At 42.2% G+C, this 27,295-nt stretch overlaps 2 protein-coding genes across 3 annotated transcripts; both read right to left on the bottom strand.

Annotated features, from left to right (window-relative positions):
- Positions 1–582: 582 nt before the first annotated feature.
- dnajc3b (DnaJ (Hsp40) homolog, subfamily C, member 3b) lies at positions 583–20,776 on the bottom strand. Of its 2 annotated transcripts, none has more exons than XM_063187173.1 (12): positions 20,695–20,776; positions 19,254–19,364; positions 18,769–18,893; positions 17,173–17,247; positions 16,055–16,198; positions 15,547–15,728; positions 11,083–11,202; positions 9,850–9,955; positions 8,215–8,335; positions 7,477–7,609; positions 4,456–4,604; positions 583–3,932 (listed from the first exon to the last, which is right to left on the bottom strand). In XM_063187173.1, exons 1-12 carry the CDS (start codon positions 20,735–20,737, stop codon positions 3,778–3,780), a joined length of 1,464 nt encoding a protein of 487 aa, XP_063043243.1. In that variant the 5' UTR covers positions 20,738–20,776; the 3' UTR covers positions 583–3,777. The 2 variants fall into 2 exon arrangements, with proteins under 2 accessions (XP_063043243.1, XP_063043242.1); XM_063187172.1 differs by having other exon boundaries at positions 20,265–20,771.
- A 306-nt stretch (positions 20,777–21,082) lies between these two features.
- cldn15a (claudin 15a) lies at positions 21,083–24,536 on the bottom strand. The gene is made up of 5 exons (XM_063187209.1): positions 24,320–24,536; positions 23,938–24,102; positions 23,650–23,731; positions 22,964–23,071; positions 21,083–22,315 (listed from the first exon to the last, which is right to left on the bottom strand). Exons 1-5 carry the CDS (start codon positions 24,534–24,536, stop codon positions 22,216–22,218), a joined length of 672 nt encoding a protein of 223 aa, XP_063043279.1. The 3' UTR covers positions 21,083–22,215.
- Between the last annotated feature and the right edge of the window lie 2,759 nt (positions 24,537–27,295).

A 27,295-nucleotide genomic window follows, 5' to 3' on the forward strand; every position in this document is an offset into this window, starting at 1 on the left:
CAAGTAGTTTGCAAAGACTATCAGGCTTAAGCAGGAGGATGAAATGTGAGCTCTATTTTCGTAGCATGGAAATCATGGTTACTCTTGATGTATTTGGCATAAAAAAGGTTTCCCTAAAAGAGACACATAAACATGTAATGTAATGTAAACACAATAGATTAGCTACCATGATAGTTACCCCATTTCTTGCAGTTAAGAAGTGTAACTGACTATGGTGAAAATTAGGCCTAGTGAATATTTCCAGACCTTTCTAATCAGCAACTACAGCATGCTCAATGTCTTAATTCCTTGTGAGCAGAGCTCTTCAAAATGTTTTACATCAGGACGTAAGCCTACAATGAATTCCTACTGACTGCCAGCTTTGCTAAATACTGTTACAGTATATCTACTTCCTAATATAAGACCTTTGTCGAGATAATAACATATGAGATACTGTTCCATAGTTCCGAAAGTATGAGATTCGATTGCATAGTCTGAGCATTGGAAGAAAGAATGTAACAATCCTTCTGATACCTGTAGACTAATCAGATGAAACTACCACTAAGGCAATGGAGGAAATGAGTTGGAAGAACACAACAATAATTTCATTGTTTTTCATCTGTTCATTTTAAATACAATCAGCACATCTTCAAACAGGTTCAGTTTGGCCAAGGCAAAGATAAAACAAGAACAGAAGACAAAAAAAACAACACAAAGAAAAAGAGGGAGTGTTGAAAATAAAGTGAAAGACATAAGATGGTACCTTACATCAAAATTACACAAATGTTAAGATAAATTTGTTGGGACATCACAGCATCTAACCTGACTCTCTCCAGATGGATGGGTTCCGCCTTGCTCCACGAAGATTAATCTGGAGCTACACTATAGGAGTAGTTCTCTGAAGGTGTGTTTTTTTATGAGCTGATACTTTAACAACTCACAGCTTCGAAAATACAGTTAAAATTACAGAATCACATGTCGATGAGTGAGTCCATGCTGCCGAAACAACTATTACGTTTCATTTATTTCCCCCCTTCTCCGCTATGTTTAAATTGTGACTACGTCACATCTATGGAACTCTTGCAATCCTGATTGGATTTTCCGCATTTGGGAGCAGGGCGAATTCGAAGGTCTTCCAGACACTAGTGTGAGCTAACGAAGCTGAACGGAAATACGCAAGGGTCTGGCGGGAGTCAGGCTACACAGCATCATCTGTCTCAATGTGATCTCCTGAGAGGGTCAAAAGAACTACAGATACTGTACCTCTCCAAATGAGCTTGCCATCAAAGTTAGACTTTCTTGACAGTGTTACTGACAGTAAATTACAATCTTGCCAATTTTTAAAGACGATGGTATGGTCGGATTGGCAGGCAAAAGAAATGTACCAAAACAGTTTTCTGTCTGAATGGAAGTGTCAGTGTCATGTTGTGTTGCCTATTAAAGCTCACCTTCAACATTTTTTGTAACAGTGTCCGGGTCAATTCCAGTAACATAATCAGTTTCAATGTCATATGTTCAATGTCCTTCGAGTTATGTTCTGGGGAGTGGTTTCGTTAAAAAGAAAGGACAAAAACAAAGAGAAGATAAAAAGATGTGACCAGGTGTCAACTGATAAAAAACACATTCAAAGAAACCCAAAAAAGCATAACATTGGTGCAGTAACTGTTTAGAAACATTGAGACGTTACATCAGACGTGCATGAACAGGCATCATACACATAATTGTTCACCTCTAGACATCCTTGAACCTTGACATGTGAAGACAGCCCAAAACACTACAATGTTCGATCACATAATTGCTTCTCCAAAGCCTCTTAGCTCATCAATGTGGTCTGCGAATAGCCTGGTCTTCCTATACCCTGTAACTAATTTCATTGGGACAGGTGGTCTAGAACCAATGGTGGATTACTGCACGGGCCTACCAGGTCCAGGTCCAGGGGCCCAAGAGCCAAAGAGACCTGAAGCCCAAGCCTCTATATTTCCATTCTCAACCCCCATCTCAAACATCTAGCCTAAAACCCTAAATCTTCTTGTAAACTATCAACACTCATGAAGGGGGGGCTTTCCTGTTGTCTGGCCCAGGGGCCGATGGAGCCATAATCCGTCCCAGTCTGGAATGACCGAATTAAGAGACCATCACTGAAGGGAAGGCTGAACTCTGTTGGAGTTTGAAACACACGTCCCGAACGCAAAAATTTGGTCGTGACGTGATGTATTCTGCTTGTAGGTAATGACTCATCGCCCCCACCCCCCTCCTTGTCTCTCCCCCATTCACTGATTGGTCGTTTGTTTGGCAACAAGAGTTATTTCCTCCCAGATAAGACACCGGCCTGACGTAACACAGAGGGAAATGTGAATTTACTGCAGCTCTACTGCAGCAAAACAGGCTAGTCCGGGAAACATCACTCGATATTTTCCGTTATTATTTCAGACATTTCTGCTGCTGTGGAATATCTTGACACCAACTGGCTCTTTGAACGATGTGCATGGCCCACAGAGGGGTGCATGCCTCAAAGACAAGCCCAGATGAGCTGAGAAGAAGATCAGCGCGACGTTAAAAAAGAAAAGTGCTGTTCATTTGGAGTAACGCAAGAACACAATGCCTACTGCATGTTACTGGGAGTGCTTGTGTGGAGTGTGCAAAGTGCACACGGTATAGCAGTAAACAGAGACAGACGGGATATAAGCCTGGGGACCATTCCGAAAAGCAGCTTTAGTTACTTGTATGGATGTATACAGAACACCAAGTGTCTTGTTGACTATTCTGTCTATTGGAACAAATATGTAAATTTGGTCACGGCCATCTTTGTACAGGGGTAACTAGGTTTTAATGTACCTCAGTTGGCGTCAAGGCGATATCCATATCGGCCTGTAGGTGGCGATAACGCCACACCTTTGCTGATAGAATGTAAAACATAGGAACCGTACTAAAATGATGGCCGGCACCCAGTATGAACGCATTCCAAAAGACTGAACATGACCTCCAGTGCTCTGTATCTATGGTATAGGAATGTTAACCCACAGTAAGCGGTAAACCTAATAAAGCACTCTTGTTGCTTTATCATCCTAGTAAAAACCAAGCCATAAGGTTCTTATATCAGGAAGTTTGCCACCTAATTTGAATTAACGGATGAAGGTTAGTCGTTTAAACCACATACTTAAAATACCCCCCATGGAAGACAAATGAGGTGACCCACCCCAAGGGTAGAACACATAGACATGTATACAAATGTCATATACATTAGATGTATATGTGTCATACACGTATACATGTCTACTACAAAAACACATGGCACACTGATTTTGAATGAAAAACTGAAGACCCGAAGACAAAGAAGAGGAAGAAGAGGATGCAGAATAAAAGATAGCTGTGCTGGCAAACTCTCATCCTCTCTTTTCTTGTTGTCAAGTCTCTATACATACGTCCATCCATCTATCCATCTTCCGCGATCTCTCGCCTTAATCCACTGATGAAGACCATCAGACAGAATAGACAGCTTCTGTCAGTTCAGTTCAATCTGTACAGTTCAAGCACTCGCAATCTTGACAAGAAAAAGTGTGACACAGGCCCACTGTCTCACTGAATGTTATTCTTTAAAAATCTCAGAAGCCCTGTTAATTTAATTTCCTTCACCTGCAAAAAAAGAGCAAAAAAAAATCCATTCCTAATTACGACACTCCAGTCTGTCCTCTGAGTTTGTTCCTTTCACAAGTTTTTTGTTTTTCGTTTTGGATTGTTGTCTGTCCCAGTCATTTCTGAAAAAAGGCGCAAAAAATAATAAATCCATCTGTCCTCGTACTAGTTGTAGGTGAATTTGAAATGGAAGTTTCCTCCTCCGCCGCCCGACTCGAAGGGGTTGAAGCCGAAGGGCCAGTGTCCTCCCTGTCCACCTCCTCCCTGCCCACTCTCAGGGTCCAGAGGATCCTCACCCGCATCAAACTTCTGACGCATTTCTGGAGAGAGAGAGAGAGAGAGAGAGAGAGAGAGAGAGAGAGAGAGAGAGAGCATACAAATGAATTACTGCATTCATCCATTCATTCATTTCATTTCCATACTAGCGCATCATACGTTACAAAACAAGAATATGGTAGTATTATAGTTGGAGTACGACTGTACAAAAGAGATTTGGGGAGAGAGAAATGGGCCCTCCAAGCTAGAAAAAAAGCTTTTAATTTCAAGGGCTCGTAGATTTTACAAGAGACACCTCGTGAAAATGCGGAGCACTTTTGCTAGATCAAAGGTAATCTGGGTTTGGGCAAAGTAAAAACAAACAGGACAAAGAATAATCCTGCTGTAACAGAGACTTATCTTGCTTCACTTCCCACAAAGAGTACACACTAGCTAGTCTTAATTGGCAAGCCCACTGTGGACAAAGCTAGCTGTTTAACACGTTGCATTTCTATTGCAATTTTAATTATGTCGCAGGGCACCCAGAAGCATTTTACAGAGTATTGAGTCACATTCAGCCATGCTTACCTGGGTCCGTCAGGACCTCTTTTGCCGAGGCGATGTCAATGAACTTCTTCTCGGCTTCCTTCTTGTCTGCCTCTGATTGGAAGTTGTCTGGATGCCACTGTTGTGCCAGCTTTCGGTATGCTTTTGTTATTTCCTGTTTGTTGGCATTTCTGTGATTTAAAAAACAAAATACGGTATGAGACGAGTATCGCAGGGGTTGCCAAACATGAACCACCTTGGGGCCCACTTAAAATTTTCACAAATGTCTGGGGCCCTCTGCCCAATCATTTTTTTAGTGTATCCATGGCCTAATGGTTAAGGAGATGGGCTTGGGATCAGAGGGTTGCAGGTTCGAAATCCACCTTTTCACTCCCTGCCTTAGTCCTTGACAGAAGTGCCCTTGACTAAGGCACCTAACCCTACATTGCTCCAGGTACTTTGTGGCAGTCATGGGTAAGCGGTTAGGGCGTCAGACTTGTAGTCCAAAGGTTGTTGGTTCGACTCCTGACCCGCCAGGTTGGTGGGGGGAGTAATTAACCAGTCAGGGTTCATACACTTTTTCACCAGTTTTTTTCCATAACTTTTCCAAGACCTTTTACTGAATTTCCAGGACCAAAAAAAATGACCAATCGCAGGCGCGCGGGGGTTGGAGCATAGCCTATTATAGTATATATTACATAGCCTATATGAATGTGTAAATATACACTTTAGGCTATGTTTCACTACAGGCTATATGCTGCCATTATACTATATGTTGTATTATATAAATTATATTATTCACTATTGTGAAAGTGAAAGCCCAACTGGGAAACTCCAACTCCCATTGTCCTTGTGACACAGCACTCCACAGCACACTGCACACAACGAAATTGCATTTATGCCTCGCCGGTGCAAGGGGGCAGCCCCCAATGGCTTATTGTAGGCCTATTAATTGTATTAATACAACAGTGAATAATGTAATTAATATAATACAACATACAGTATGATAGTAATTATTCACTTGTCTGGTGTAGGCCTTGAGTCAGAAATGAAAATTAATAAGCCTACTATAGGTAATTAGGTTGTGAAATCATGAAGACAAATTTGTATGTAAATCAACATGTCCTCTAAGGAGGTAGATGCTCATCCTGTCAAAGTAATTTAGAAAACATTGAGTCTACACCTGCCTAAGCACAACAGTCCAAAGCTCCTTTAAGACTACTCATGTTTTGTCATTTGTTGTGGTCGCTGATGGAGCCAAACAAAGTGGAAAAAAGAGTGCACTGCTCGTGGCCGTGTGTCGCCCACCACTCAGTCAATGAGACGAGGCTCATTTTGTGTTGCAACGATCTGACTGATTTGAAACAGAGCCACAGATAACTTTCCAATCCATCCTCTTTTGTCGCGCTGTGCTTATATTTCAAAACGGTCGCGTCATGCCGACATTGGCAATTGTTTGGCTCGCGGTCAGCTGCACATAGTTCTACAGATTCACTCGCAGCAGGTGCACCTTTGCTTCTGATATCATTATGTCGGGACTTACCGAAAGCATAAAATGTTCACTTGGAGCTCTATCTGGCAAATTAGCGCACTAAACGGATATTATGGTTGTGTTTCTTTTGGCATTGGCTACGTTTTTGTGGAACCGCTAAATATTTTACACGCTTTGCTAACCTGTTAGTAGCTGAGGAAGCACTGATGTATCTTGCCCTTCAGGTGGATAACAAGTGCCGCTTCGCATACCGGACACATCAAAACTTTCGTCCTTTCCTTGTCCGCCATTGTTGGTAATATTTTTTTAGAAAGCCACGCGTTGTTGAAGTTACACTCCCCGGCATGCTGTAACATCGTTATTAGACATAATAATGCCTCCTAGAATATCTGTTAGAAGAACTATGATCACGTCTCACCACGCTTCGCACACTACATCTAGCTTGCGCGTTACGAGGCTTACGGTAGGGACACATAGGAGGCGAAGCAAGGCGAAGCGATGAGAGGCGAAATTCAACCGTCATCAGGTCGTCGCGGCGAATCAAATGGAATGGAACAGTATATTGTTGATTTGATTGGGCCGTGGCAGGCGAATTCGCTCCTCATTTGCATAACATTAAACTTTCTTTAATAATTTCGCTTCGCTTCGCTCCTGTTCGCTTGCCATCGCTTGCCTTCGCCTCGCCATCGCTTGCCTTCGCCTGTCTCATAGGAATGAATGGCAAAGTTCGCAAATTCGCGTGTATGTGTCCCTACCGTTAGGGTTGCCAGATGTGACCGACTTCTACTAGCACCAAAAACGTTTGAAAACCGCCTGGAGCCAGTACAACCTGCCTTATTTGAAAACCACTAATCTGGCAACACGTGGTTACGCATGTATGCAGACGCTAGACAACTTTTCCACGACAACTCGTGGACAAAACATTTTATTACGCCGCAGCATCAAGTTCATATGATGAAACACTAGATGGATTTCCATGACTTTTCCAAAACTTTTGATCAAAAAATCGTTTTCCATAACTTTTCCAGGCCTGGAAATTTGAATTTTAAAATTCCAAAACTTTTCCAGGTTTTTCATGACCGTACGAACCCTGCCAGTGCTCTCCCCCATCCTCCTCCATGACTGAGGTACCCTGAGCATGGTACAGTCCCGCTGCACTGCTCCCTTGGGGCGCCATTGGGGGCTGCCCCCTTGCACGGGTGAAGCATAAATGCAATTTCGTTGTGTGCAGTGTGCAGTGAACACTTGTGTGCTGTGGAGTGCTGTGTCACAATGACAATGGGAGTTGGAGTTTCCCAGTTGGGCTTTCACTTCACTTTAACTTTCACTTTAACCAACACCTTGGTTACAACACACTATGTCGCTTTGGATAAAAGTGTAATGTAATGTAATAACACACAATAATATCTACTAAGACTGTACATATAATGTACAGTGCAACTACATAATGTTACCTGCTGCACTTTGTCAAACGCTACCTAATTAATGTTACAAGTCCCATAGAAAGTGTCACCCAAAAGAAAACAGTAGAAAAGTGCATTTAAAAAATAAAAACAGCAAACCAGCCTCACCTGCCGACACCCAGGATCTTGTAGTAGTCCCTCTTGCGTGACTGCTTCAGCAGCTTCTGTGCTCTCTCCAGACCCTCGCGGATCTCCTGGTTCTCCTGGTCGAACTCCCGAGCCTCCTGGTAGTCCTCCACAGCTGGAGCATGCAGGAGAGAGGAGAGCTCAGCTTGGGCTGCACATAGAGGCCACGGCCTTTTACAGCAGATGGGCCCATCGACAGGCCTATTCACTCTTTGCTGAAAACGCTCAACGACATCATAATAACATCATTGCAATGACAATGCAGAGAGGCTTCAGTAACCGATGAAGACTTGGTCATCACAATTTTGGTGACAATAAGGTTAAAACAGAGGCTCTGCGCAAAGGGGTTGAAGCAATACGATGCAACTTTTGGTTGATTCTCATATGAGACTTTAGCTTTGAACCTTCATAGCCTGAGAGCAGACCCGGCACTAGCCAACTTGCGGCTCTGATTACTCCCTTGCAGACAACTGGGGCTACCGAGGGAATGTTCATTGGCCTTGGAATACATGAAGTTAATAACCGTCTTATTGACTGATTGTAATGTTTCCAAATATCCCTATAAAACCATTTTAATTTGCAATGAAATAACTCTGAAACAACCCATGTCCAATACTTTTGACTGCAAGGCCACATTTTTGTCACATAATACTTGCCAAGTAACAAAAAGAATAACCAGAACTCAAAATGCACCACCTATGTTAAGTCATAGTTTGATACCTTTCTCATAATCCTGGAGCTGGATGTAGGCCTCGGCTCTGTCTTTGAGAATGTGGAGATTCTGTGGATCCAGTTGATGGGCCTCTGTACAGGCGTCTACTGCATCCTCAGACGACTTAATCTGCAACATGGCAAGAGGAATGAAGAACATACGTCAGTGGGGTCAAAGGCCAAATTAGGCTGAAATAGGTAGAACAACAATAACATGCGCCAGTCTTGCTGACTGACTACTGATGAAATTGTGCTGAACCAGTTATTGGAATACTAGGAGGGTTATTCAAATAAGTTGGTTCAGTACTTAAGTTAACCTTTAATAAAAGAGCCTGGAGTCCTCATTTTCTTAACTAAGCAACACTCGCAGGCTTCCTATTAGCAGATTTACCACTCAGATTTACTACCGTTGACCTTATCCCAGGTTCATCCCTTAACCATGACCTTGGAATACTCTCCAGGGTCTGTTGAGCTCTGTTATCTTAGATATTTATAGCAGATGCCCAAAGCAGCAGCAGCAAATATAATTCACTGATGGGAAGTGGGCAGAGTTAATCCACGTCTGCCTCTGTATGCTACAGGGGAAAGCTACAATCGAACCGTACTTCCCCCTGAGGTGATGCGCCATTTGCAGAACTAGTGCATTTTTACCTCAGGCAAGCTCCTTCGAGATGTTGGAAACACTTCATTTTCACTGTATATTTGTCAATTTGGCCAGGCTGATATTGTCTCGAAATAAGCCTCAATGTCACAATGATGTCCAACAAGTTCTGTTTTGAAGCAAAACAGGTATACATGGCTACTGTGTTCATACAGAGAACAGCTCATTTATAACAGGGGCCGTAGAGGAGTTGATGCGACGAATGCCTGCTTCAAATGCATTCAATCGAATGTGTCTGACGTCACATGATAAAGGCCTATTCGGTGCAGCAGCGTTACAGGAAGTCGGGTCCAATCTAGGGAGGTACGTGAACAAAAGGTCTGCCTGTCCACAGGTGACATTAGCTTTTACTCCATACTTATTTGACGTAATGGAAATAAATTATTTGCTCGTTCAACTTCTTCCTGGGCTGCCATTGGGTGTGGCGAGATAAGGATGTGTGTTTGGCGTAGGTGAGTACACGCATGCACACGCCCCACTTTATTTAGGTCAGGTGCAGGATAAAGAGCGTATAAATGATAGCGAAAGTACGTAAACATCTCCACACTGAAACAACAACCTGTAGAATTAATGGTACACTTAACACTTTACTTGACAGCGACATCATATGTATGATATGACAAGTGTCATAACAATGTCATGGACAAGTCATGAACATTATCAGTTATGGACAAATTATGAACATTATGTCAATGTCATCAACGTTTTGTGGTCATGAAAAGTTGACATTGTTTGGGCTGTCTTAGCTGTAACCGAATGTCACTTGTATGAGTGGATTGATTTGTGCACAAATCCTTTGAAGACTGCCATGTCAGAGACCAAGACAAGACCAAGATCAAAGTAAGTCCAGACCAAGAAAAGACAAAGATCGAAGTAAGTCCAGACCAAGACCACGAAAAAATGGTCTTAAGACCGGTTTCAAGAGTTTCACCAAGGTCTTGAGTACTACAACACTATGGTGTATTCGCTCTAGGTTCACATACCTGGACCAAGCAGTGGCAGATCCTCTCCTTGGCTTTGCTGGTGTAGTAGGGAACGTTGGGTTCAGTCCTCATGGCCGACTCATACTTGTCAATGGCCTCCTGAAACCTGAGGGGTTGCAGGATGTTAGTGCGATAGAACATAATTGGAAATCAATGGGGTTTGCCAAGTTTGGTGGTTTATTAACTAAATAAACTGTAGTAGCCAAACTCTCATTCAAGTTAAGAGTGGATATCATGCAAGGCCAAACGCAGTGTGGTGCAAGGTGGAACAATAAAGAAATGCTTTGTAAAAGATACATTCAAACATGGGCCTAGTCATTTATAAAGAGCTAATTTGGTTTGTACGGCTGAAGTGCACTTGTAAATCTGTCGATAACAACTTAATGGGATCAGAAGGTCGCCACTCTGTTGCTATGGCCGGCGTCAGTTGCCATAAACAAGTTTGTCTGGTCTGCGATGGCTATGGTAATTGGCTGATAAAATGCAGGTGATAGGTCTACACTGCAGTAGGTATGAAGTGCTTGGCTACAGTAGACTGCAAGAAGTTCAAAGATGCCGCCTCAAGCGACACTCACACTACACGTGCACATACAGGTCAAAGACGGGTTTTTTTTGGCTCAGACGTAAGGTGGCGCAATGACATCTGATGCCCATAAATGAATTAGTAATTGGTGATTGCTATGCTGCAATGAATATACTTCTTAGATAGTCCACTAAAAACAAACGAGAACAAAAACATATAATAGTAGCACTGACTGTCTTTGCGCCGCCCAAGCCTGTGCTACTGCTGAAACATCACTGACCCATACATTTCAGACATAAACAAAGAGATACAGCAGCTGAGGGATGAAGTCAAGCAGTTGAAGTCATTGTGTGCATTCCAATATGCGACCTTGCGTCCTCCACTTGGGCTTGTGGCCTTATACCAGGAAGTGATACGTTGTGATGACATCACTGACAACAGCATAACATTTCAATATCTCTCAAAAGCTCAATTGTAAAGTCATTTTCTCATTTGCAAACAGGATGGTGAATGAAGAATAGTCCCCCAAAAGTTGTTGTGGCTAGGCTGACAGCTGGGAAACTTAATTGTTTTCTCCACGGAGGAGGGGCCAGGAGGCGGGGCGAGGCCACAAGCACAAGTGGAGGAAGCAAGGTCGCACATTGGAATGCACTCATTGTGGCAGGTGAGAGACTGAGAGACAGGCGCCCGTGTGTGTGTGTGTGCCGCACCTGTGCTCTTGGATGAGGTCCTCAGCTGAGTCCATCTGTTTACTCAGCTTCTTCACCTGTTTGTAGTGGGTGAAACACTCCTTATCGTCCTGATCCAACTTCAGACACTCCCGCACCTGACTGTAGACACAGGGGAAAAGAGGGACAGGCAAGGGGAAAGTGTTTTTGTCATTTCATCCTTTTTTTTACAGACAACGTTCAATGCAGACGCTTTTAACTAAAGCGACTTGGAAAGAGGACATCCAAGCAAGTACAGTGTGGGGTCAATAAAGAGTACAGCTATAGTATAAAATGAAGAACAGATAGAGAGCAATAATATAAGCCCGCACCACGAAGCTGTGACAACAACACCTCTCTGCTAAACGACCTGAACAGTTTCTTTGCCCGTTTTGAAGCACAAAATGACACTCATCCACAGAAAACTCCCCCTCCCCCCCATGATCAACCCCTGTACCTGTCCTCTGCCAGTGTGAAGAGGACACTGGCCACCATCAACCCACGCAAAGCAGCTGGCCCAGACAACATACCTGGCCGAGTGTTGAAGGATTGTGCAGAAGAGCTGAAGGATGTCTTCACAGACATCTTTAACATCTCTCTGGAGCAAGCAGTCATCCCCTCACTTTTCAAAGCTGCTACCATCATACCCGTGCCGAAGAAATCATCACCATCATGCTTCAATGACTACCGTCCTGTAGCACTGACGCCCATAATCATGAAGTGCTTCGAACGGCTAGTCCTGTCACACATCAAAGCCACCCTACCCCCCACCTGGACCCCTACCAGTTCGCATACCGAGCCAAGCGATCCACGGAGGATGCAATCTGCTCTGCCCTCCATCCAGCCTCACCCACTTGGACAATAAAGACTCATATGTGAGAATGCTGTTCATTGACTTCAGCTCAGCATTCAATACCATAATTACCACAACAACTCAGCAGAAAAACTGGACAAACTAGGTTTCAGCACCTCCCTCTGCAACTGGCTGCTGGACTTCCTGATGCAGAGACCACAAGCAGTACGGGTAGGGAATAACACCTCAAGCACCCTGACCCTGAGCACGGGGGCTCCGCAAGGTTGTGTTCTCAGCCCCCTGCTGTTCACGCTGCTGACACATGACTGCACAACGACCCACAGCACTAACCATCTAGTGAAGTTTGCGGATGATACAACACTGGTGGGCCTCATCACTAAGGGCGATGAGACCCACTACAGAGAAGAAGTAGACCTGCTGGCCAGATGGTGCAAGGACAACAACCTCCTGCTGAATGTCAACAAGACCAAGGAGATTGTTGTCAACTTTCCAGGGGTCCAAAAACAACTGCCACCACTGACCATCGACGGTGATGCTGTGGAGAGAGTGAGCAGCACCAAGTTCCTTGGAGTGCACATCAGCGACGACCTCTCTTGGACCACCCAACACTACATCACTGGCGAAGAAGGCCCATCAGCGTCTCTACTTCTTGCGCAAACTAAAGAAGGCAAGTGCTACACCCTCCATCATGACAACATTCTACAGAGGAACGATAGAGAGCGTCGTGTCCAGCTGCATCACAGTGTGGGGAGGAAGCTGCACGGAGAAAAACAGGAAGACACTCCAGCGTGTTGTGAACACAGCGAAGAAGATCATTGGAGTACCACTCCCCTCCCTGCAGGACATTTTACACGCACCGCCTCACCCGAAAAAGCACTGATGATCATCAAAGACACAAGCCACCCTGCACACAAACTGTTCAGCCTCCTGCCCTCTGGAAAGAGGTACAGGCGCCTCCGTTCCCGTACCACCAGGCTTGCAAGCAGCACGATGCATCAAGCAATCAAGATACTGAACACTCAACCCACTCTCCCTTCACTGTCAGCCTCTAGCCAGCCAGGCCACTGACAACGCTCCCCCCCCTCATCCCCACCACCATATCTGCGACTGAACATTCCACCTGCACTACTACATCTGTGACTGAACTTTTCAACCTGCACTAACTCAAAACATACACACACACACACACACACACACACACACACATACACACACACACACACACACACAGACACATACAAGACACACTGCACTTTCTGCACTAAACCCAAACATACACACACTGACACACAACTCATACTCACACACATACACACACACACACACACACAGGTGCACACACACAGCAGGGCTCCAGAGTGCGACCAATTTGGTCGCATATGCGCCCATTTTTTTCAATGGTGCGCCTAAAAAATATTTTTAGGCGCACCGGTGCGACCAGCCATCAGTAGAACAAAATCAATGAACAAACAACCGTTTTAATGGACATAAAATTAATAGTCATTCTACAGTAGTGGCCCATCATCACACAATAAAGCGTGTCTATGCGGTCATTCCTTCAACTCCGCTGAACTACCGGTAGCTTTCTCCCCCTTCCTCGTTCACAGGCAGCCCGACGTTTCAGAATAGAATGTTCGACTTTGCTCAACTATCCGAGTTCACATGTGCCAGCGAGTTTTGCAACGGACGAGAGAGTTATCACGGTAAAATGACTTGAGGACATTTTAAACACGAGAGAGTCACAAGCACGGGGAAAAACTAAATGGCTTGAGCGGATATTAAACATTGCCACACAAAAACGCAGATGGGTGCGGATAGTTGCCCGTTTCAGCCGCGTGCAGAGCTGGCCAAACAACAGGTGACGCGCTAGTCTGTCGGGACTTCTGTGAGAGTTTTTTGATAGCGACTAGCGCAGGCTACATACTGCCTATCAGTCGGCAAGGCATCGTTCATGCACCTCGAGACAGCACGAGATAGAGGGAGGGAGAGAGAGCGCAAGAGAGTGAGCGAGCGAGCGCACTAGTGCTGTCGTGTCTGTTTGTAGCGCTTGCTAAGATACCACAATCATTATGTAGAGGGAGAGCGCTCAAAAACAGGGAAATAGACACAACCCAATTCACCTCAGATTCCACTGTAAACATAGGCTAGGCTATTTGTGTCTAATGATTTTAAAAATCATTACATTTTTAGCAGTGTTTGTTAAAAAAATCTATCCATCCATCCATCCATCTATCTATCTTCATATTGTAGCCTACCTCTGTCCTTGTGCCGTGTGCGTAGCCTTATTGCAGAAAAGGCTGGTATGTTGATCTTACTAGTCAAACACATACTGACTAAAAGGCTACTAATTTGGTCTTTTCTACCAGCCAAACTGCTTGTAGCCAAGATGTGTTAGTTAGGTAGCCAGTAGCCTACTGTCATGTCTTTTATAAGGAGCACATTTGGAAGACTAACCTATAGCACATGAAAGGCTCCAGGTCTTTTAAAATAATATAGCAACAATAATAATAATAATAATAATAATAATAATAATAATAATAATAATAATAATAATAATAATTATTATTATTATTATTATTGTTGCTATTGTTATTATTTTTAATAATTATTTTTTAAAGCTGAGGTGCGTGTGTGTATGGGGTGGTGAAAACATTTGGGTGCACCTAAATTTTGTGCTGGTGCACCTAAAAAAAAATTTTAGGCGCACCAGTGCAACCAGTGCAAAAAGTTAGTCTGGAGCCCTGCACAGACGCACACCGCACTTTCTACCTGCACTAAACACACACACACACACACACACACACACACACACACACACACACACACACATACACACACAACACACACACACACAAAACACATACAAACACACACACACACACACATACTGCTGCTGGTGTATTTAATAAAAACCTTTTTTAATTATTTATTTTCTTCAAATGCTACTATTACTATGTCAGAACGCTATAAAGAAAAAAGCTTTTAGAAAAAAGAACAACAAAATACCTCCTCTTAATGTATGTTCTCTACAAGTCTTCTGTTGTCCAGTCTTGCACTTTAAATGTCTGTATGAGCAATGTCTACGTCCATACTGTCTATGTCCATGTATGAGTACTGTCTATGTCTATACTGTCTATGTCCTTACCTAGATTAGTCTATGTCTGCATGGGAGAGCAAGAAACGCAATTTCAAATTCTTTGTATGACCAGTGCATGTAAAGAAATTGACAATAAACTTGACTTGACTTGACTTGACTTGATATAAATATAAATAGTAGAGGAGCTTTTAAATGTAGTTCAATTTTAGTGCCCAGGATTAGAGATGAGTTAGTTTTGTTATGCCAGGAAGCTCTTTCGGAAGAGACAAGTCTTCACAAGCTTCTTTAAGGTTGAGAGGGATGGCCCTGCTCTTGTAGCAACTGGTAGCTTATTCCACCATTAAGGGACAATGACAGAAAACCCTTTGGACTGGGATCGCCTTGTGTGAAATTTAAGGGCAAGGCTATACGATTGGTACTGTAACCTTCTTAAAGTTATTTCTTCACTTTTTAGTGTGTACTAGCAAAAACTAATTCATAGGTCCGAAGCAAGTAAATATGTCACCACTTGGGTAACTTATAATTACTTATTATATGCAAGGTGGCTATTGTTTACCTGAGGGAGTCCTGGTGTTCGCCTAGTTGATAGTGCAGCCTGCTGAGCTTCAGGAAGGCCGCTCGGTTGTCTGTCCGCAGCCTGGCCGCCGGCGTCAGGTCCTGGATGGCCTTCCGAGAGTCTCCCAGGCGGATGTAGCAGTCCGCGCGGAGCTCACGGGACTCGGGATCCCACGGCGAAATCTGCCATGCGTAACGCAGGGAAAGTTAACAATTAGCTCAGCAATTCAAATGAAGGGTAAATACAGTGCCATTTCATGCTGTAGTCCTAAAAGCAGCTGTAATCATCCTTTCAGTACGCCTGACTGTGCCTGACATTTAATTCCAAATTAACTTAATTTAATTAAGTTGCCCTGTTCCCTGTGAACAACACGTTGCCAAGTGATAATAGCAAATGGCTAGGTGTAGTGTCAGGTGCATGATTTTACTTTCTGAAGGAAGATTCCGCACTTTCCGGCAGTTTTGTGAAGTGTACAATGATATATGATATGAAGTCACTGATTGTCTACCTCTATGACCCGCTCCAGGATTTGGACAGTCCTGACGTAGTCTCCGCTGGTGTGTGCAGCATGCGCCTCATCCTGCAGCTCCTCCAGCTCCTCAGCCCTGAACAGCTGTTCACGCGCCTCTGCCTGGTCTGGGGAGCGCTGCAGCTGAGAGAGAGAGAGAGAGAGAGAGAGAACAAGAGAGGGAGAGAGAGAGAACAAGAGAGGGAGACAGACAGACAGACAGACAGACAGACAGAGGTAAACATCAGAATGCATTTGGAACCTTTCAAATGGATGTGTAGATTAGGTATAGATCAGGGCTTGACATTTTTCAAGTTTTTGCTCATCGGTCACAGTGGTTATCCAGAGACACTAGCCATTCCGCCACATTTCGCTACTAGCCATAGTTTTGCTGCCAGCATTTTTAAGACACATTTTCTTTACGATGCTAAATCAAAGCTCAGAAAATGATGTGAAAAAACAAGACAATGTCTTGAACATAGTGTGTTAAATGAAACTACCTACAGTATATCAGACAAATAGAATCTGAATGACCTTTCTTGAATCTAAATACTGTATAACATAAGAGATAACATACTGAGATGTGTCATAGCCAAGAATAAGGTACCCGCCAGAGTGGCCAGTGAGACTCAAATTGTTACTAGTCATGGCCAAGTTTGACCCCTTTTTGACTGGTTGGCAGGTGCCAATGTCAAGCCCTTCTTTACAGTTCTCCACAAGCCTACTCTTTCACACATCTGTTTGCCTTTGGTTGTCAAATAAAAGGCATAATGCACGTCATCAGTAGAAGAGAAAAATTATCTAAAAAAAATAGAGTAGGCCCTACTGTGGCAGCAACTGTAGGGCACTCGTCTACTATGCAGAAAAGTCTTGCCAAAAAATAAATAGACTAAACTGAAAACATACTGTACATAGTTGTCAAAGGCAATGCTACTTCAATGTCTAGGCATCTGACCAAAAATCTTCTCACTTCCAACTTGTTTCAGGACACAAAAAACAACAACAAAACTATGTGTACAATTCTTGGACCTCATCTTATATCTCGTGATGGGATGGATGTGTGAGGAGAGATGTAGAAGGGGATGGGATGCCAAGGGAATAGTATATATCAGTCTTACCACCGCCTCAAAGTCCTGTCTGGCCTCTAGGGCACTGCCCTGCTTCAGAAGAATGTTCCCTCTCTGGAGCCGAGCCTGGAAATAGACCACACACCACATCCACACAAGGAAGAGATGAGAAAAAAAACAAAGAGTCACAAAAGGTGTGTGTGCTTTGTGTGTGTGTGTGAGTGTGGTGTGGGAGGAGCAAAGGGTGGAGAAGTACGTGGAAACGAAAGTGACACACTAACAAAAGTTAGACAGATAACACTCTGTGATTACAATGGGTCTAGGATTGAATTTATTGTGCTGTTCTCTCAGTGTGCAAGCACCTGTTCTTGCTGATAGTAAAAACAACAGTATGTTGTGATGATAAAACTGATAAAGATATTTACATAATGGACAGAAGAGTGGGCTCAACATAATAACAGTACACAGCTGAACACAAGAGTTCAAACTGCAAGAAGTAAACAATAAGGAAGTTAAATATATATTCCTTATGACGACAAAAGCAGAGGCACAATGCACTTGCCTGACCCTGAGAACCGTAATGCAACATGACTTGTGGCAGAAACATGAATAGGCTAGATTTCCTTTTGTGAAATTCATTCTTTGTTTGCCTTTGCTGTCTAAGAAAGTGAAGATGTGACAGAAAAGAAGTGAAAGAGAGAGAGAGGTGGTGAAGGATGAAATGACTCAGTGATGCCTGTGTGTGATGGGAACGTAGGGCTGGGCGATATGGATTAAAAAACTATATCACGATATGGATTACTACTTTATATCATGATAACGATATATATCCCGATATAGCACAATTACATACGTTTTCAGTTATTCTCTTTATTTGCTTATTTTTTCATGTCGCAAAACAACCTTTCTTTAAAATTGACCTTTTTATTCTTATTTTTACAGTTACATGAACCTGTAGTTCGTATTGTGACACAATGAAATGCAATTAAATGATATTCAATTGTATAAAATTTATAACATTACCATCACGATATAAACGATATAGGAGAAAGGTCACGATATACACTTTTATATCACGATAATGATATATATCGTCATATTGCCCAGCCCTATGGGAACGTATTAGCGCACTGTGCCAAAGTACCCCAAACTTATTCATCATTGATGAATGGCCTTCCATTCCCCTGATCAGCTGATCACAGAAACCATGCCTCGCCTCTTGTTTTTCAGTGAACCGTGGTTACAAACATCCTGTTACTCTACATATACTTCCATTCTGAAGTGTTAGGTACAATATGACTGCAGGTCTATATCAACCAACTTTAGAATCTTAGTAAAAAGTTCAAAAGGTATCAAACCAGTTGGAAAATAGATATTGTTTTGACGCAACGCGCAAGCCCATAAACAGCATTCTAAATTTACCAATTAGAGTGCAACAAGTGTAACAAGATCGCCAGGTGTTAGTGAAAGTATTGAAAGTTTTCAAAGAAAGACACCAAGGCACTCAGCTTCAGTACATTTAAAATTCCTTCATTTTATGTGCAACGCATGACTAAAACACTTTGACGTGTTTCGGCTAGAAGCCTTCATCAGGCAGCAGACCTCAAAGTATGTAAAAAAGGACCAAAGAAATGATGCAGTACTCACAGCCAGAAAGTCCGGTTTGAGCTGTATGGCCCTGGTCAGGTCTGGTAAAGCAGACTTGGACTTCCCCATGGCCAGGAAAACAGCTGCCCGCTTGTAATACGTCAGGTAGTTCTTAGAGTCTCCTTCTGTTATGGGAAAAACACAAGGACATTCAGTAAAATGGCCTGCCTCATGTGCAGTACACAGTGAACTCAAATTCTGACACAAATCTATGATAAATATGGATGATTGTTTGGTAGTGTTGTACAAAATAATGGAAAAGCCATGTTAAGTTGTAGAGATTAATTATTTGCAAAATATTCGCACATAGAGATAATGGAACATAGCAGAAAAACAACATTTTTACTTTCGAGATTTTAAATCAGAACCTCTCTGTGAAGTGCTGCTGTTGTGTGCGTGTGTTGATTGGTTGTGTACTGTATCTAGTGTTTACTAGATAAGTGTTTTGTTTACTATCTAGTGTTCAAGCAAAACATAATGCCTACCAACAGCGGAGTGGTAATGGGACAGGGCCTCTGCCAACTGCCCAGCTGCCAGCAGCTTACGGCCCATTTCAAGATGGTGCTCGATTTCCACCGGGGTGGCTCCCAACACACCTGAAAGAAAACAAATCAGTCTGTTCATTTTATTGTACACTGAGCACATGGAGATCATATTACTTACACGGACATCTATTGTGCTCGCAATACAAAAGGAATGGGGAGTTGCAATATTGCTCATCAAAAGAGATAATGGTATGGCACATAGGGCATTGATGTCCATTCAAATGCTGTCTGTAGGCTACCAGGAGTCAAACAGGCCCTGTCATCAGAAAGTTAGAAGAGGCACTGACTTGGCATGATATTTTCAACTCAGGTTCAACATGGTTTGAGTTATAAATAACGTCTATCAGTATAATGTTGCACTGGAATTCCCTGGCAAGTAGGCCTAACCAAATAGCAATAAGCAATCAGCGAGTGAAAGGGCGTTTCAGCACAGGACTTGGCGATATATCGTTAAAAATAAATTACCACGCACTTGAAATTGACATTGCACTTGACATTCTTGAACTTTTTCGTAAGATAAAAAGGTCACCCTCCTGTTAAGGTTCACAGTCACTTTTTGATAGTCTCACTCTATGTTCATAAGGTGACATGAATAATGACGCTAACAAACTGGCAACAACAAAAACAATGCATGTACGCCAGCTGTTTCAACACTGCAACAGACGATAGCTGCTATTACTGTACCAGCACTACACATCTTTTATTGTAGAACTGACCACTTGACATTAAATTGACGAGTGACAACCCGTAGCAGCACCTCTGCCAGGCTAGAACAGGACATGATGCAACTATGGGCGTCGAGGTAGGTACCGATGCTCAAATATTCTCATGGAGACCTTCGGGTACCGTGAACTTGTAGGGAGATTTCGGGATGACAACTTACAGTTTCATTACTGAGCACAGACAGTTCGTTAATTGTTACAAAATAAATCACACGTAATGAAACCTTACCGTCGAGTTGCAAGTCCAGGACGACGCATAGCAAGGATAACGACGATAGGACACTACTGAGACCTTTCCGTCGACCAGACTCCATATTACAGTATTTCATACCACTGACCTATATTTGCAGTTCACACTCCCCTGATAGTTCCTTTGTAAGTGATAAGTGTCCCGGAAAAATTAGACGGTCGAGGCCGTCATCTCATGACTTCAGTAAATCGAAAGCCATTTTCGGCAAACAAAAAATGAACAGTATTTCATGTACGTTCCATATATATTTCCGGGTAGATGTAAGGACTCCGAATGTACAGTTCCGAACCGGTGTATCAAATTACTTACTCCTGCGGTATAATTATAATACAAACGAAACGATAGTAAATATTGTATTTATGCGAGCCACTATTCGACAAAACGCAACTTAACTCCTAGCACTGCCTACCCCTGCAGACTTGTCGTCGTGGAACTGCCACAGTCCCGCACATCAGCGCACCGCGGAGCAAGCAGAGCCCAGACACATCCGTGTTTGCCTTCGAACGTGGTGGCGTTTCATTGGAGAAATTATTTTAACACACGGTGGACACACCCACATCCATGTATAGCGTTTACTGAAGGGTACAGTCACAGACCCATTGGCATGTCTTTCTGGAATGAACAGTGGTGGGCCTATTTGCATGTCTCCCTTCTCATTTGCATTATCTATAGGCCATGCTTAGTTTTAAATTATATACTCAGCAAATGATCTAATACCTAGTGCACACAAAATAATGAGACAGTTTTCTTCTTTTTAAATTGGAGTTTATTATTAAAAAACAAACAAAAACGATAAGTGCAAATGGAGAAAGAAAGGAAAAAAGTGCCCTTAGACCTATATAAGCCTAGGCTAAATCAAGCAAGCGCAATCAGTGAATCCAGATATATTGACCTTGATTCTTTACAAACATTCAAAAAGAATCAGCCTCCCAATGCTATCCTTTTCGATCAACATATCTACTTTACATACAAAACTGATACCTTAGCATCCTGGAAACCTCTTTAAGACAAGATGAAGTATGGACCAAGTCATAGGACTACTGTACAATATATACACTCAACAACCTTGGGTGGCCTACCAAACGCAACGAATCTATAATGCATGCACATCTGCTAAGAAATCAATACATTTATAATATGTAGGCCACCTACAATACCTGAATGGAGTATTTTTTTTCAATTTTCAATTGTTTTGACCAGTACTTCTAACCTAACCACCTTTTTGTACAAAACTATAGAACAGGGGTTCCCAAACTTAACCATGGCCCCCATATACAGTACTGGTACATTCCAGCCAAGGCCCCCCTTACATGGGTCGGCTCGTGCGACACTATTTTTTCTGTGCATCCCCTCCACAAACATAGTCTACAGTATGATACAGTGCCCCACTAGTATAGTATATGTAAAATAACAATAATAGCCGTAATGTTCAGAGATGCAATGCTGTTATAATGCTGTTGAAAATATTATTTAATCTTATTTTGCATGATTTTGTTTTGTGTTTATTAATTGTTCGGTTTATTAAATTATTCCCTTTTTTGTGCCACACTTTTCCTACCAACCTGCCGCGGCCCCCCTAGCAACCTCTCGAGGCCGCCCAGGGGTCCCCAGCCCCCACTTTGAAGACCACTGCTGTAGAACATAATGTGCAATACAATAATCTGCCTGAAAACCAAATCTAATCCAAAAAGTTAACAAGGTTGTATTCGTGAGAGAAATATCCAGAAATCTGCATAGTTGTACATGGCTTAAAATAAAAATAAACTCAGCAAAAACAGACAGACCGACACTGCAAGTCTTTTCACGTGTGGCATAATAAATGTATGGCCAGTGTCCTGTGCTTGATTGCTTGATATTTGTCCCGTGCTTGATTGTCATAGATGACCGTTGGAGCTGGGTGGTGTGGAAGTGATGAGTGCTGATGATTTCCTCAAACATATGCGTTGCGATCGTAGGTGCTTCCGGCATCCCTCCTGGACTGGGCTGCTGCCACTGAGTACACAGTCCTTCCGGTGTTGAAAGGGTAAGGGCTGAAACACACACATCATCAAGTTAAAGGACAAGTGCACTATTTTGAACATTAAGCCCCTTTTCTCAGTTGTCTGCAATGCTTTAGAGCCCCCGCACCGTTTATTTAATGTTTGCTGCTGTCTCTGTTATTTGGCTAATTTGGATTTTGTCTCAAGCGGATTTAGAATGGCTGTCTATGGGCATGTCCGAATCTGTTAAAACCACACTAAACATTTGTTTTCAAGAATATGCAACTCACCAAGTGTTCAGGGGTATTCACTAGTATTCCATAACAATTTTTGTAACGAAACATGGCTTCTGTCGTGTTTTATGTAGCATTTTGTGAATATAGGCCTATATTTTTTGACAATAAATGGCCAATTATTTCATTTAAAAATGATCATTTCTCAATTCTAAATCCTCAATCACTTCTGTTTTTAACAGCATGAAAGCACACACATACACACACACACCAGAGAGAAAGTAATAGGAATGTCTTAAAAGATCTTAAAAAGGAGGCCTTACACACACACACACACACACACACACACACACACACACACACACACACACACACACACACACACACACACACACACACACACACACACACACACACACACACACACACACAACTGACTATGGGCTATAAGTATAAGACGACTCACGGTTTCTCCTCTCTGGCAAAGTTGCACGCACAAAGGAGACAGGATCCTCCGCAGATGGCTAATACAGCAGAACACCAGCCAATGTACAAACCCTCTCCGATCTCAAATCTGCACAGCAAGATTAAAGTCTTGTCATATTTATTTACAGAGCACTTTGAAACAGCAACAACAGTTGACCAAACTATTTAAGAAAAGCAAAGCATAATAATCATAATCACAATACAACCACAATGAATAATATTAGGCACTGCAAATTATTACTTATTGTAGCAACGAACATCAATAAAATATACCATGAAATGGGGGGGGGGGGTAACCAAGGCCTCTGTCACAGCAAATAGCAAACGCCTTGCTCATCCAGTCTATAACTGTTGTTTGCTCATTAGTACAGCAGAGGGCAGTGTTTAGATATATACAGCTCTGTTCAGGAATCAGTAACTATAGGCTACAGTGTTTCCCAACCTTTTTTGACTCGCATACCCCCTAAGCCTTTTTGTTGTACCATGAGTACTCACTATCCCGTGCTCGCTCTATATATTCCTTTATCCCAGAATGACTATACTCTATTCTATTGCCATTATCACATTTTCCGCGTACCCCCTGAGGTGTGCTCGCGTACCCCTAGTGGTACACGTACCCCTGGTTGGGAAACACTGGGCTAAAGACATAAGACCTGGGTGACTCACCTTGTCGCTGCATTAAGTGGGTTGAAGAAGTCCTGCGTTATGTTGAATGCATACCACGATACGGACACCATTGTGCAAATACCTTTTAAAAAAACAAGCATAAATGTGAATGCTAGCCTACATATTTTAACACAAGATGGACCTGTAGGCCTATTGGGTCTATATCACCACCCATGTTATTATCCCATGTTCTTCATTTCATATTCACCAGTTGGGCCTATAATATGACAACTAATATTGTAGGCCTATATGAACATTTCCATTTATAAAACAGAATGTTTAACCTACCTTGAAGGAGGAACAAGAGACCTCCAGTGCCTGCAATTCTGCCCTTTAGAACGAGGTTGTCTCCTCCTGCTTTGGAACATTGCATCCCTATTAACGTGCAAACCATCCCAAATGTCCCCATAACAACTGAGGCGATCATCAATGCACGTGAGGCCTGAATGTAGCCTGCCAAAAAAAAAAACATTTGAGAATTTTAGACATTTTTTCGACGAGGTGATAAGACCATTATAATTTCACACTACAAAAAATAGTGTGAAATTAAATTCTTCCTCATTTGAATTAGAAATAGATTTCAACCAATTCGCCTTTCGAAATCAAACAATTTGCCATGCTCTGTCCGAGTTGTATCATCCCAGTTGTCTGTATCATCCCAGTGTCCTACCATTAAGTGCGAGTAGAGATGGGAATTCGCGGCAGTTGTGAACCCCAGTAGCGTCTGATGCGCAGGACATCCACAAGTTTTCATAAATGGTGGAAGTTGTGATGACACTGCCATCAATGGTAGACGTCTTCCAGTAACGGTTTGGTATGGCGATTCCTACCATAACCCAACCCAAAAATCCAAGAATCAAAGCAACGACTTCTATTATAGGATCCATGATAAATTGCTGCTCTTCAAAGGCTGTGACGAAATTACAGCATATCCTTTTGAATCCACCTGTTAAACGGTGGTAGTATGACGAGTCAAATTTCAATATCAAAGCTGATAGTCGATATTCCCAATAAGACTGGAAAAATCTTCTGCGCTCAAGAGATGGTGAGAGTTATGGACTGATGCACTTAGGTGGAAAGATCAATGGTTTATCACTTTTTGCTTTAGTTTTCTCCGCCCTTTCGTGTGCATTATCCCACCCTTCGCAACCTACGTGAAACTGAACAGGTGTTTATCGGATATCGAGCGTAGCCGAAAGTCCAATGGTCATCATGATGACCTTGATCGCTCATCCGCCTATCGAGTGCATTTGGTGAGGCGCGCGCAAAGTATTTTCAAACCAGACCATTTTTTGTGAGAGAGCTTATGTAGCCCATATCCATGGGATTTCAATGATTTTAGAGACTGAACTGTATTCTGGGGTCACTGACCCCTGGACCCCCCTCCTCTCAAGTTTAATTTGCATAGGCCTAAACAGGCCTATGTCTGTAGTATCGCAGTTAAAAAAAAATAAAAAAAATAAAAATAATAATAATAATAATAATAATATAGGCCTATGTATACTTCCTTTTATTATTTAATGTTGCCTTGTTTTATATATTTTCTTGCAAGTATTTTGTAACATACACTTTAAAGAGTGCATAATGCTGTGCATTCTATGGTAGAAAATGATTCAAACATGTTTTCCCCTCTGAACATCTAAACCTGCTCTTTTATGAAGTTTGGAGTAAATATAGGCCTACAAAATATTTATTGGTTTATGGACTATGGGTATATGCCTATAAGATTTAATACATAGCCTACAAAGTATAAACAAAACCATACTAACATACATATAGCCATAGGCTACATTTGGTGATTGCAGCCACATATAGGCTAATGTACATCATTCTGCCGGTGGAATATTTCACCAGAGAGAAGAGGCTGTACAGGAAGAGAAATGTAGCCTATTATCTCTGGTGTCAACATTGGTTGGAAACATTTTAGTACTAGACTACTATGACATGACAATTTCATAGCTAGGTCATCACCATTCTGGTAACATCAAACTTAGAACGGGGGCTCTCTCTTCTCATATTCCCTTCCAGAACTGGGGGTGGGGACCCCTGAGGGGGTTGCAGAGGTACTGCAGGGGGGTCGCAGAACAGAAGGGACTGTATATAATATATTATATATTTTTTGCATTTGAAATATAATATATTTAACACAATTTAAATATATATATACATTTAATATTATATATTTAATATGTTATAATATATTTATTTTAAAATGGCAGGTGTGGGGTTGTGACACATTCAAAAGGGGGTCCCAGCAGAAAATGTTTGGGAACCCCTGCTGGATGGCACCCCTCTTCCTACCATCAATTATCTTTAGACAATGACTTGATTCCAGACTTGTTCCTGTAAAAGTGCACGTGCAATGTCCCTTGCTCAATGTCTTGCTCATAAAGCAAACAAATTACTTCAATAATCTTTTCCATATCCGGAGTTTTTATTCCTAGTTCCAAGAACTGAAAGTATCGACCACACCTGACCTGCGGGCACTTGCTTAATGCTTGACAACATGACATATCTTCTGTAAACACAGCCAAGAGTGCTGGAACGAGTTTTAAAGTGGTGGTGGGTTTTTTTCTTGATTTTCTTTATTTCTTAACAATGTTACTTCTGCTGCACACACTCCACTCAGTTGTCTGAAGTAAAAGTTAAGAAAGCCTCATTTAGGGAGCCCAAAAGTGGGGATGCCAATACACACTGCATCCCCCTTTCCTGCACCTATGAACACAGTATCTCAGTAGGCCTACTTCAAACTAGGCAACACACTCAGGCAAAGGTTAGTCCATCCTAAAGACAAAACTACTATTCCAACTCCAACTCCAACTGGTTTATGAAGTACAATGCAGTGACAAATGTTAAAGTGATACTGCATCATTTCTGGAAATAGGCTAATATTACAACTCCCCTCGAGTTAAATAATTGAGTTTTACCTTTCTCCTGTTCTCTCTCATATGATGTTACTCAGTTCTGTTTTTGCATATATTGTGAGTGTATTACAAAAATAACTGGCTGATCTTTCTGGTCCTGGTAGGCTTTTATGGTGTGTCACTCTTCTTTTTTATTATACCCGGTCCTCTAGAGCCCTCCTTAAGTGATTACTCCTATACACAAGTGTAACTTGTCAAAACTCATAAGCGAACCGAACTGAGACCACATCAGTCAAGGTCTCAGTATGTTTCACTTCCGAGGGCAATTTCAGCTGCCAGACGCAAAGAACAGCTGGAAGTACAGGAGAAAGATTAAACTCAATTATTTAACTCAATTTTTTTTTTAATCTTATTTCCAAATGTTGCTGAGTCACAATTTATTTTATTTATTTTTATTTATAATTTATTAGGAGAAAGTATAGGGGAAACATTTTAAATAGGGAAGCTGCTTCATCAATTATCTGCTATACCACTGTACTTTGAGAAGAAGCACTAACAGTTTAGTCTCATCTCTTATTCACTGCATGAACACAGCAATCTCATGTGAATGTTTTATATTGCCAGGTCCTCCCAACCAAATGCGGCTAGATACAATGCAACAAGTCCCTTGAAAACAGTGCTGACAGCAGTGATTTGAAAAATAACCAGTAGCCCACCTTTCTGTTTGTTCTGAATATAGTAACTAAATATTGTATTGATTATTACTATTTATTATTATAAGG

The sequence above is a fragment of the Engraulis encrasicolus genome, chromosome 21 (assembly GCF_034702125.1).
Source record: "Engraulis encrasicolus isolate BLACKSEA-1 chromosome 21, IST_EnEncr_1.0, whole genome shotgun sequence".
NCBI classification, from domain to species: Eukaryota; Metazoa; Chordata; class Actinopteri; order Clupeiformes; family Engraulidae; genus Engraulis; species Engraulis encrasicolus.

Coding starts and splice junctions, on each gene's coding strand:
- dnajc3b (XM_063187172.1), bottom strand. CDS start 20,364: ATGAAATACTGTAATATGGAGTCTGGTCGACGGAAAGGTCTCAGTAGT. Junction 16,199..17,172: donor GACAGGACTTTGAGGCGGTG/GTAAGACTGATA, acceptor TCTCTCTCTCAG/CTGCAGCGCTCCCCAGACCA. Junction 4,605..7,476: donor AAGATCCTGGGTGTCGGCAG/GTGAGGCTGGTT, acceptor TTTAAATCACAG/AAATGCCAACAAACAGGAAA.
- cldn15a (XM_063187209.1), bottom strand. CDS start 24,536: ATGGATCCTATAATAGAAGTCGTTGCTTTGATTCTTGGATTTTTGGGT. Junction 24,103..24,319: donor ATCTCTACTCGCACTTAATG/GTAGGACACTGG, acceptor TTTTTTTGGCAG/GCTACATTCAGGCCTCACGT. Junction 23,072..23,649: donor CCACTTAATGCAGCGACAAG/GTGAGTCACCCA, acceptor CTTGCTGTGCAG/ATTTGAGATCGGAGAGGGTT.